Source organism: Lonchura striata, chromosome 7 (genome assembly GCF_046129695.1).
Source record: "Lonchura striata isolate bLonStr1 chromosome 7, bLonStr1.mat, whole genome shotgun sequence".
NCBI classification, from domain to species: Eukaryota; Metazoa; Chordata; class Aves; order Passeriformes; family Estrildidae; genus Lonchura; species Lonchura striata.
The window spans coordinates 3,306,989-3,318,502 of NC_134609.1; the positions used below are offsets into that span (position 1 = coordinate 3,306,989).

Genomic DNA, 11,514 nt, shown 5'->3' on the forward strand with positions numbered 1-11,514 from the left:
ACACTCAAAACAGCTGTCACTAGAAATAAACACTCATGGTAAGAGTAGTATACAGCTCAGGAAATGTAAAGGTAAAATAGTCCAGTTTGCAAACCAATTGCATTAAATTAATCTGCTGTTCTTACAGCTATTTGAAGGCTTACCTAGCATAACTTACCTATTTTTTTTGGTCTTTGGTAATGATGTTGAAAAATATGCTTGGAAAATCTAGCTAGAGTGTATCTGGGACTTGTATTTTTGCAGAGAAAAATGGTATGCAGCAGGATTTTTTTTAATAGTTTTGTTACAGAAATATTTACAGACTAGAAAAAGTAGGTCACTTTGTTTTACTGGCTCCCATGCAGTATTGACTGAGAAACACTGTGCAACTCTAAACGCCTGCCTACTTGCTGCTTGGGATGGAGCTGTGATGATGCTCAAAATGCCATGTGGGTCACTGAGTTACCATGCATCAGAGCACTGAACAGTCAAGTTTTATCTAAGCTGTGAATGCAGAGCAGAAATGCAGTAAATGAACCAAACAGAAGCTTTACAAAGGTAACATGGTAACATAATTCCACTGATACACATGTAACTCAGTGAGGAGCAAAACACAAACTCCATGTCACCCTTAATACTCCATTTTCTTCCTGGATTATATATAGTATTTGTAGTATCCTGTACCCAGCACTGGTGAGGCACCTCAAATCCTGTGTTCAGTTCTGGGCCTCTCACTACAAGAAAGACACTGAAAGACATTTCCAGACACACTCTGGCAACGAAGCTGGGAAAGGGTCTGGACCACACGTGATCAGGAGTGACTGAGGGATCTGGGGGTTTTTAGCTTGAAGAAAAGGAGGCTCAGGGGGGACCTTATGGTTCTCTATAGCTCCCTGGAAGGCGGACATAGCCAGGGTGGGCTCAGTCCCTTTTCTCAAGTAACAAGTCACAGGGCAAGAGGAAACAACCTCCAGTTGCCCCGGGGAAGGTTTAGATTAGATATTGGGAAGAATTTCTTCACAGAAAGGGTTATCAAGCAGAGGCACAGGCTGCAGTGTTGGGGACACCATTTTTGGAGGTATTTGAAAGACATGTGCAGATGTGGTGCTTAGGGACGTGGGTTGGTGGTGGATTTGGCAGGGTTAGCAGTTGGACTTGGTAACCTTTAAAGGCCTTTTCCAACCTAAACGGTTCTGTGATTCTATTGAAAATCAGGTACTACTGCTGTTTGAGGCTGGTACTACTGCAGTATACATGGAAAACCCAGTAAGAAGAATAAGAAATGGAGCAAGGCAGTCCTAAGGCACATAGAGAAAAATTATATATGTGAAGATGTCCCATTTTCTACAAGCTGGCAGCACAAGACTATTTAGTCAGACTTTCATGGGCCTCCTGTGAAATAAAATTTTCAAAGCACTATACAACAAAATATATTTAATAACTAATACATACAGGTTTCCCTGTAGTACTTTATTTTTTCTTTTACTAGGAAAGAAATATCAGTGCCTATCCTGCTGCCTCAATGCCAGCTGTCACAAAAATTATTCCCTGCTGTCACCTCAGTTCTCTCTTGGATAACATATGTAATATTTTCCATTTCATCCATTAATAAATACTCTTAGTAGTTCAGACTTGGTGAGACAGTTAATACAGCTTTGTATTCTGAGTAGTAATAAGAAAATAGATGGAAGCAAAATCATTGGTGGTGTTTTAATCTGGGTTAATTGCTGTCCCTTAAAATTACAGGCATTGATTCTCCAGTGAAACATGAGGGCTTAGCTGATATCATACATAGGAAAATTGAAGAGAGCAATGGTGAGTTTCTTCTTGGTCAGCAACAAGAGTCTGCATCTGCCCTTTGGGCGTCACTCTTTGATGGATCTCATGAGATGGCTGTTCAGAAAAACATGCATCTGGACCCAAAAAGAGATGCTACAAGTCCTAATGACAGCAGAGGAAAGAAAAGAAGAGCTCCACCTCCACCCTCCGATAGGTCACCATGCAGTGCAGAAGCACAGGTGAACACAGAGCAGCTGGGCAAGGAAAACTGGAGGAAGCCTGACCACACACCTGCCAGTCGCTCTTCCTTAGAGCCAGGGTTAGCTACGAAAACGCAGCAGCTGCAAAGCCCCATTGCTACTCCTCGCAAAATTGGTCCTTGTGGAAAAAGTGCTTTAGCTGGCCTGGGGAATCCTGTTTCTCTGGTGAGCAAGACCAAGTCTGAAACCAAACCAGTACCAACCCCTAGACATAAAGGCATCACAGAAATACTAGACCCCAGGTCCTGGTTGCATCCATAGGCATCATATTTAGCTTAGAGGAGTATTTGGAATTTAAAGTTTCTCAGCCTTCTCCTAATACTCTTCATTAAAAGTAGGTTTTAGCATTTAGCTCAAGTGTTTCCTATAAGCCAGGGCATTACTGCTAGCTGCAGTCTCAGCTGTATTCATTAGTGCTCTTATCTAAATAATTGCACTAGAATGGGTGGGTGGTTTTCTCTGTCTGGAGTAAGGTGCTATTTCTGAAAACAATAGTTCAGTACTTTCCTCTTGAAAAAAACACAGTGTTCAGGGTAACCTCAGCTGTCCCCACAGCAGGCATATTACCAGTGCCTTCTACCAGTCCCTCAGCTTAGCCCATGCACAGCTCCTCAGACTACTTAAATGGGAATTCACACATATTCAGCACAGATCTTGCAAAGCTGATTTTCTTGGGCTCCATGCTTGCTGCATCCTCTTGCTCTTGTGCTGTTCTGAATGGCTCTGTAACTCCATACGAATTTCTGAGGCAGTTCTATCAATTTAGTGTGGGATTTCCCAAGTTCCTGCTGGCTCATGTGCAATTGGAATGGACCAGGGTTATCTGTATTTGAGCAAGGATGTGCTCCATCACTGCTGTTTATTTTGGGCTAAGACAGTGTTTAAAAGCAGTTGCTGGGTTTGTGCATGTGCTCATCTTAGGGTTGTTTTTCCTGACAAAAGTGGGTCTGTAACACAGCTCCTCCTTTGTGGAGCCTCTCAGCTGTCCCTGGTAGGGAACTGGTTTGTAAACTGGTAAGCAAACAGGGTTTTTTAACCACTTGTTCTCTCTGCCATAGTAGAGAATAAGCACTTCAGGTGAAGATACTGAACTTTGATACTCTTTCATTAGACTGTTCACCAGCTCTGTAAGAAGTATGGGTTGTTAGGGTCTCTGTGGCACCTATGCATCTACTGCATAAGAAAAAGCTGTGTTCTCTTGGATCCACAGCTTAAATACCCAGCCATTTCCTTGGTTGATGCATTTGTCTCAGATGCTGGAACTTATCCAAGGGCAAAGGTCTGCTTGCAGTTCTCCCTCTGGAGACTTGGTGCTTAGACCTGTGTTGAGAGGGTCATTCCAGGAACTGTATACATACTGTTCATTATTTATTATTTTTTTCCCTAAGTGTGGATGGCTCTGGGAACTTTACCATTTCTCCAGAAGATACTGTGGGCATGGTTGGTTGGTTGATTTATTTTATTTATTTTTTTTGCCTTCAGCTAAGCTCTTGGCTCACAGTTGTAAAAGTATCTGCTGAATTCCCTCAGTAGTTCATTTGGGATGGGGTTGAGAGGCAGGTTTCATTTACAAATCCATTTGTAGGATTAGAGCCCTTTGTTCTAGAATGTCCTTGTTCATTCTTCATTTAATCACGTTCCATTTTCCCTCTGAAACAACCATAATCATTCTTACAATAAATCATGCTGTTACTTAAGTGGATGGTTTGTGAATGGCTTATAAATAGGAACAGAAAAACTGAAGAAAAACTACATGATTATGTAAATCAGACAGTCAACTAAGTGGACTGTAGAACTCTGAACAAAAAATGGGAAAAATTGGGAGGGGGTGAAGCATATTTTCTAAAATGCAGCTGCAGTTTATTTAGCTTTAAATCTAGCATTAAATGTTTCTGTGCTCAGAAAGAAGACACCTTTTCTTGGTAACTCACTTCCATTTTGTAGATATATTTTTAAAAACTCTCATACATTTATAAGGAAATAAGGCACCATAATGAGGATTTATTTTTAAATTCAACAGACCATTGAATTTCAGCAAGCAGTTTCTCTGTTAAATTCAGTGGCTTTGTTTTGAACTAAACATACGTATTTTAGCAAGGCATTTAATATTAATTGGAAGTCTTCAAGTGATGAGAGTTCACTCATACCTCTTGTTGCAATACTTAATTACCCCAGGTACATTTTTCACTTGATTTTCTATTTGCATTTCTAGCTCCACCTTAAGTTATTTTGGTCTTTTTATGCATTTGATTGCTTATATTGATCTCTGTAGTATCAGCTTTTCTAATTGCCTGTGTGTAGTTATAAATCATGATTATGTCCCTTTTAACCTTTTCTCTGATGAGACGTACTGAATTCCTTAACTTTCCTATGGCAGTGAATGCTATCCAAGACTAATTAATCTTCACGTTTTTCTCTGTATTTCTCATGTACAGAAATATTTGGAAGGGTGACATCTGAATTAGATGCCACATGTCAATAGTGATCCATCAGGACTGTACAGAGCCATAATGTGATCCTCTTGCTCTGATTAATATCTCCTTCTCTCTTTTTCCTCAAAAATTGCTTTTTTTTTTTTTTTTTTTGTGGAAGCATTGTCTTGGATGCTGACTGTTATAGACCAAGTCCTCTTCAGAGTCTTTGTCAAGAATGTGGTACATCATGCTCTTATCATCTTACCCTATATTTTCTTGGAAATACAGGTTGTATTTTACCAGCATTAAAATACTGCTCATGAAGTGATCCAGATTGCTCTGTGTAAGTGACCTGTCCTCATTCTTTACTATTCCAGCAGTCTGCATGTCCTTTGCAAATTTATTGCAAGTGATTTTTACAGTTTATTCCAGATCATTGATTTTTAAAATTGAATGCAAGGTAAGGTTTGTAGAGAGAGGTGATAAGTTTTTATTACATCAGTGACGTGGGTAGGGGATGGGGAAAAGCAAACAAGGCAGACCATTGAAGTTCTGTCCCTTTTATCCCAGAGCCTTTAAAATTTTCAGTAAGATGGCAAACAGCTATATTTCTTGCTGAATCCCTACTAATACTGTATCTTGGAATTATTATTATGATATTTTGAAGAAAATTACATGTTCATATTGTTTTCAGAAAGTAATTCAGGGTTCTTGCGGGTAACACCTCAGTGCAGGTATCTTTGCAAGCCAAGCTTAATATATTGAAGAGTAAAATGCAACCTGTTGTTCAATATTCTCCATTAAGCTGTGTTGATATTTTATGTCTGTCCTTAAATTAGACTCATGTGGGCCAGTTCATGATATTGCAGTGACCACCACAAAGCAAACAAGGCCATTAATTATTCTGTTAATCTGCTTCAGAACTATATAATCCCTGTTATGAAGAAAGAGTTGATTCAGGTATTTATTGTTACTTTGCCTTTCTTTCCCCTCCCTTTCTGTATTGCCATTAGTGCCTTTGCATCTTCTGTGAAGCAAGCTGGTTTAACCAATAAAACCTGCAGGCTCCCAGGAAACACAGAGCTCACTATACAATAAAGTCAGTGCCCCTGGAGGAACTGCTGCTCCCAGCAGTAGAGGAGAATGTAATGTAATGGTTCACCATCATAGCAGCTGCGTTCAATGAGGATGTTTTAATTGCATGACTCAAAGTATCAGGGATCAAAACCCAAAAGTCATTTGGCAGCTTCCTACTGGGAGGAGGCTTGGAGGACCTGTGGCTTCTCCCAGCCATTCTGTCCCATTCCCCTGTGTTCAGATTTGAGTAGGCAAGCTGGAATGCTGTCACCTGGCAGGGAAGTCCATTGAGAAACACTTCTCCCAGGATGAATGGCTCCAGTGATCCAGTGTAGCCCAGGGAGGACTTTGGTGGCACCTGCTGAACTACACGTGGGATTAGAGTGTTCTCTGAGGAATGTGCTGGGCCTGCTCTGAAAACTACACCTGCTTGTTCTCTGCTGGGATTAATTAATGCTGCTTAAAAACAGCATTAAGGGATTGGATGCAGTCTTGATGTGGGGGAGACAGAATTCAGCCTGAACTCTTCATTTAGGAAGTACAACTTGAAATTAACTGCTAGTTCAAACTTGAATATAAATTTCACAGAACATGAACATTTGAAATATTGACTGAACAAAGCCTTAATTTATTAACTTTTTATATTTACCTAATGTCTTCATGTGTTTACTTGGTCTTGGAATGGTAAGACGGTACCTTCTGTGGTTTAAAGGCATTACCTTCAAGTGCTTACATTTTTACTAGTATTGTGGGTTTTTTTTTCCTGTGGTAATAATACTAATAGTTATTTTTTGTTGACTTGTACGTATTTGGAAATACTGTCATAGTATTCAGAGTTCATTTCTAATTAATGCAAATTGCCTTAATAGAAAAATGGAGCTCTAGACACTAATGTATTGTGAAATGTTAGAACAGAAATCTTCTTATTTTGCTGCTAGTATGTTTTATTTCTGTTAAAATATGCAAGTGAAATTAAAAATGTTTCTAGAATAAAAGGTTTTCGGTGTAATTTTTTTCAATCTGGAACTACATTAAGCTTTACTCCAGTGTATAAGCCATGGGTGATGGCTGCTGTAAAATGAGAGAGCTCAGGGGTAGCTCCTTTTCCCTTGGGCCTGCCATGAATGTACCCCTGTAGGCTCATACTGATGACAGCAAACAGTATCAGCCTCAGTTTTCTGACCTGGAGGAAGGGAGGAAAAGCCATTTAACTGGCTTTCAGTTAAATCGATGCTCCCTGCCAATCACTTAATCCAATGGACACCACCTTGTGTGAATAGGTAAAGTTAGAAATATTATGAGATGCACCTTTTTTCCACAAACGTGCCAAAACAAAACACCCTGGTTTAGGCTTCATCTTACTTCTCTCAGTCATGGAGGAAAAGATGCCATGAAGCAGATTTACATCTTGCTCTCTGCTTTCTAAGGTGACTTCATAAATAAGCCACTGACATCCATTGATTAATTAATTAATCCATCCATTAATTGTTTTCCTTTCACAGGCAGCCTTGTGCTGAAAGGGAGCTCTAATCCACCTCACCATCTAGAGCTCAGTGTGACACTACTAATTTAGAGCTAACTGAGCTGCTCAAGTAAAGTGTTCTTTTGACCCAGTTATAAAATTACTGTAATAAAGGCAAAAGGAATTGCTAGACATTTTAATTTTGGAATAAGAGTCTGTGAAACAAAGAAAGTGGGATTGACAATTGCAAGGCAAGACAGTGCAGCTGAGTGATTTAATGAAAATTGTGCTGCAGCTAAAGCTGCTGCAGTTTCCTTTAAGGAATCATGGGAATATAAGATATGATGATTTCTTCATATAACCATTAGTAAATGGTTAAACTGTAATTGTTCCATATATGTATTATATACTCACAAAAAACCCCAGTTTGTGAGACATCAAAATAAATTGCTTTTTATGAGGAAAGAACAATCTTTCAAGATTTTTATATCAAGATAGCTTTCTAAATGTTTTTTATGTACCTCCCCAAAGGGAGAAAACTTATAATAACTAGTGAAGTGTCTTTTATTCTGTAACGGTATTTCTTCACATTTCTATAAACTTCTTGCAAAATAGCTACAAGAAGACATTATTTATAATATATGTTGTTTCACCTGAAGGGTTTTTTTTCGGCTCTTGTCCAGTGTTCAGTAGTGATACGAAATACTTGCAGAAGAAAGTCGTTGTGTACACAGCCTCTTCCCAGCCCTCAGTAATTACAGGCTTTTTAATATGCAGACGTGGGAAGCCTTTTAGTCCGTCAAAGTTTCACTTTATGTCTCTGTCTGGACATGAATTCAGAGTGGCAGTTAAAAGTAAAAAATTGTATTCTTTAATTTGCTTAAATTTTGGCATCACTGCTGTCTTGTAGCACTTGCAGCTTGATGATATGCCACAAGAGTTTTCTTTCCAAGCTTTAAAATTTGTGTATTTTCTCTTGCTAAGAAGGAAAGGGTCAGCAAGTGTTCATCACATTCCTTTTCCTGTCACTCACTATAAAAGTGGTTCCAAATACAAATATCATTGATTAAGTTTTATCACCCTAAAGGAAAATGTCCCAGTCTTTTCCATCTTTGTTTGGATTATATTTGCCATTTTTAAATTAGTGTCTATTTCAAAATCCCACATGTTATTTTGATGATATCTTTCTTGAGCTAGGTGCCCAGAGCTGAACAAGCACTACTCGCTCAGGGGCACTCTTGATTTACAAGAACAGAATATGTTCATTAATATTGCCTCAGTTTTAGCTACTCATTCTGCATTAGCAAAAACCAAATAAAAATATTTCCATCACTCTGTGGCTAGAATGATGTGTGCCTAAATAAAGATGTAACTTAAGCAGGGGAAGATCTTAGTGCTGTTATAGTGAGCTTAATATCTCACAGATTTCTCAATAGCAGGAAAAGCTTTTATAACTGTGTGGCTGGCACGAGTGAGCTGCTTTGTCCTCACAGCAATTTTTTTTCAGATGGCAGCAGCTGCTTTACTTCCTTTGGTTTTGAGTGGTCATTTCTCTCCTCAGTCCAACGTCTGTGCAAAAGGGTTGAGAGCTTTTGAAATAAACTGAGAGCAATTTAACTGACCTTCCCATGATGTGGATGGATCAACTGCAGTGTCAGCTGCTAAAGCACTGAGGTGACATTCTTAGCCTGTATATTTGGCTTGTAAGAAAACAGAGGGCCTGTGGCAGCTTTGCCTTTCTTCTGAATCCAGACCTAGGGTCTGGATGTAGAGGACAAAAACGCTCTTCTCATTGCTGTAGCTTTATCACACAGCATGAGCCACCTGACATGGGGCAGACCAGCTCTTCAAGCATGGAAAAAACTTTACTCAAAATTAGTAGAATCTCAAATTTTACTAACTAAATGGAAAGCCTTTTATTAAGGACAGATCCGAATAATGGAATTCAACACATGGCTTCAGGTCAAACTGGATTTAATACACTATGCCTTTTATATATCAGGATTTTTCTATTATTTTAATAAGAGTTCATTTGTATGTCTAATAATACATTTTACTCATGACCTCATTAGGAAGATTCTTAAAGATTTGCTTGATCATTATCCTGAAGAAGGATAAAGGTCTGCTGTCTTGGGAACACCTCAGGGTAAACCCAGCTTGTGCAAGAGCCACTTGAGCCTACAGCCTGATGTACACTTTTCTGTTCATTCATTTAAAATAATTGTATAATTCCTTGGCAAGTAAAGTTAGTGATTTCTAAGCATTAATATGTAACCTGCTATTTACATTTTTCATAAGGATAAAGCAGAACATGTGAGTCTTCAGCTACGCTACAGCTTACTAGAATGATAAATACAAACTTCAGCAACAACTTGATTACTTGCTTCTTTCTACATTTCCTTTGGCAGGGCAAATTTTGTCAACCATATCTGCAAAATAAAAAAAAAAAAAAAAAGATAAAAAAAAACAGAAAAGGGAAAAGGAAAAGATAGAGCCTGTTACTTAGGCTCTATCTCTCTCATGTTGAAGCATTAAAGAGAGCCAAGGACTTGCTGCAGAAACAATTATTTGAATCAGGGTACATACAAGTATATAAATTCAATTTGGACTCTCACTGATTTTAAACAAGAGTCAAGATGGAGGCCACAGTTTCTCTGCCCTCACTTTTAAATATGAACCATTGTGACAGAAGTTTCCATCACACTTTTGAGGCATTAGTTATTAGGGGTGTTTGGTTTGGCAAAATAGTGCCACGTTCATGACTGACTTCAATACCACTATCCTCGCTGACCCTCTGAACTTGGGGTATGTAGGAAAGGGAAAAGAATTATATTTCTTCCCTTTTCTAGAGAGATGATGCTAGCCAACTCTTAGCAACTTTTAATGTAAGAACTAGGGAATTTTGAAAAGCTGACTGTGTTACTAATGGGATGTAACCAAAAAGCCCAATCAGGATGTTTTCTGTGAAGCCACCTGACATTATCACTGCCCTTCAGCTTACTAGGCAACTTTTTCAGGTTTTTATAGTGACCTAATATTCAAAGAAGATATTGTTTAGTCTTCGTGCTTCACTTTTGAAGCTCTTTACTACAGAGAATTTTGGATCTTTAAGCTCTCCATTCCTTTCCAGTGTCACTGTACGAATCAGTCTTATCTGTCAGAAACATATTTCATCTCAGCTGACTTGCAAAGCACACAAGGTTACAGCATTTGAAAGAAGGAAGCATGACTTGGAACTGGCCAGTGTGTTGCAGGCTGTGACTTGTCCATGGAGCAGAGTTTGGGTCTGTCTCCATGAGACACTCTGGTCCTCCTCATGCTGATAAAGGAGCTGGAGAGATCAGAAACCCCTTTCCAGCTGATGTCTTCAGTGCCTTCATCATGCTTTACCAGCAATCCCACTATTTTCTACAATGCTCTACTCCCAACAATGCATTGATCTTTTAACTCAAGAGACAAACTGTCCTGATGCCCTCTTGGACATTTGTCAGGGAGTGAGTGGCATTCCCCAGCTTCAAGGTGCACCAAGATAGTTTTGCCTGGCTGAGTCCAGAGTTGAGATCCCCACATGCCTTGTTCTGCTTTTTATCCCACGCCAGTGCAATCACAACAGCTCCCATTGGGAGAAAGTTCTAAAGTGCTTTATGATCGTTACACTTCACAGTACCTTTTGGGTTAATTATTTGTATGGCAGGAGAAGTCATCCATAGAGGTTACACATATGAGATAACCATGTGTCAGCCTTTATAGACCTGATTGTGCTCAGGTTTTTTTTGGCCCATTTTAGCAGCGTCCTGATCCTATAATCAAATGATATGTTCTGGGTTTGATAAACTAAACATAAAAGAACAAACAAGCAAATGAGCTTTTCCACAGCCTCCTCTTCCTCTGAGTGCAGTGTTTCAAGGTCCTCATGGAGTGCTCCCTGAAGCAGGGCTGCAGCTTACCAAGCCTGAGTCCCTCCTGCCACTCTCATTCATGCATTCTGTCAAACATTTTCTTTGATTTTTTATCAAGATCTTCTTGACTGAGATCTTCAAACCAATTAATTCAGTGCTCCATGACTGCAGCTGCTGAATAATTGTTTGTTAGAGCATTTTCTTTCCCAGGCAAGAAATGTAAAGTAGTTGCTCCCCTTAATAAACAAGTTGTCAAATGTGATTAGTTAATAGATCTGTAATCATGCGATAGCATAAAGGTAAGGATATGGTAAGTGTGATGTGAAAATGCATATTTAAATTAAAGCTATAGGGGAACATTTTCCCATAGGAACTCTTCATATCAATACTGAAATAGACAATTTACTATTCACAATGATTAACTGTAGATCATTAATTAAAGAAAACAAGAGATTAGTCATTAAGCATTTCAAATTAAAGATGCATTGATTGTTTGGGTTATTTTTAGGTCTGGCCAGGAGATCAGGTTAGTTGTCCAGCTCCCCATGCCTGAGCCAGCCTTCCCATGTAAACTGACATGCAGAAGTAAAAGCCTGTTAAAATTAAGGTCAAAAATGTACCAGCCAATACTAAGCTCACAGAGC

The 11,514-nt window shown here is 39.0% G+C and overlaps 1 protein-coding gene across 2 annotated transcripts in view; it reads left to right on the forward strand.

The window, feature by feature from the left end:
• Positions 1-6,504, forward strand: part of RTKN2 (rhotekin 2) — a 52,034-nt gene extending 45,530 nt beyond the window's left edge. For both annotated transcript variants that reach the window (XM_021535427.2, XM_077784517.1), the window contains one exon: positions 1,726-6,504. In XM_021535427.2, the coding sequence (XP_021391102.2) occupies positions 1,726-2,279 (554 nt within the window). In that variant the 3' untranslated portion in view covers positions 2,280-6,504. The remainder of the gene's footprint in view (positions 1-1,725) is intronic.
• Positions 6,505-11,514: the final 5,010 nt, after the last annotated feature.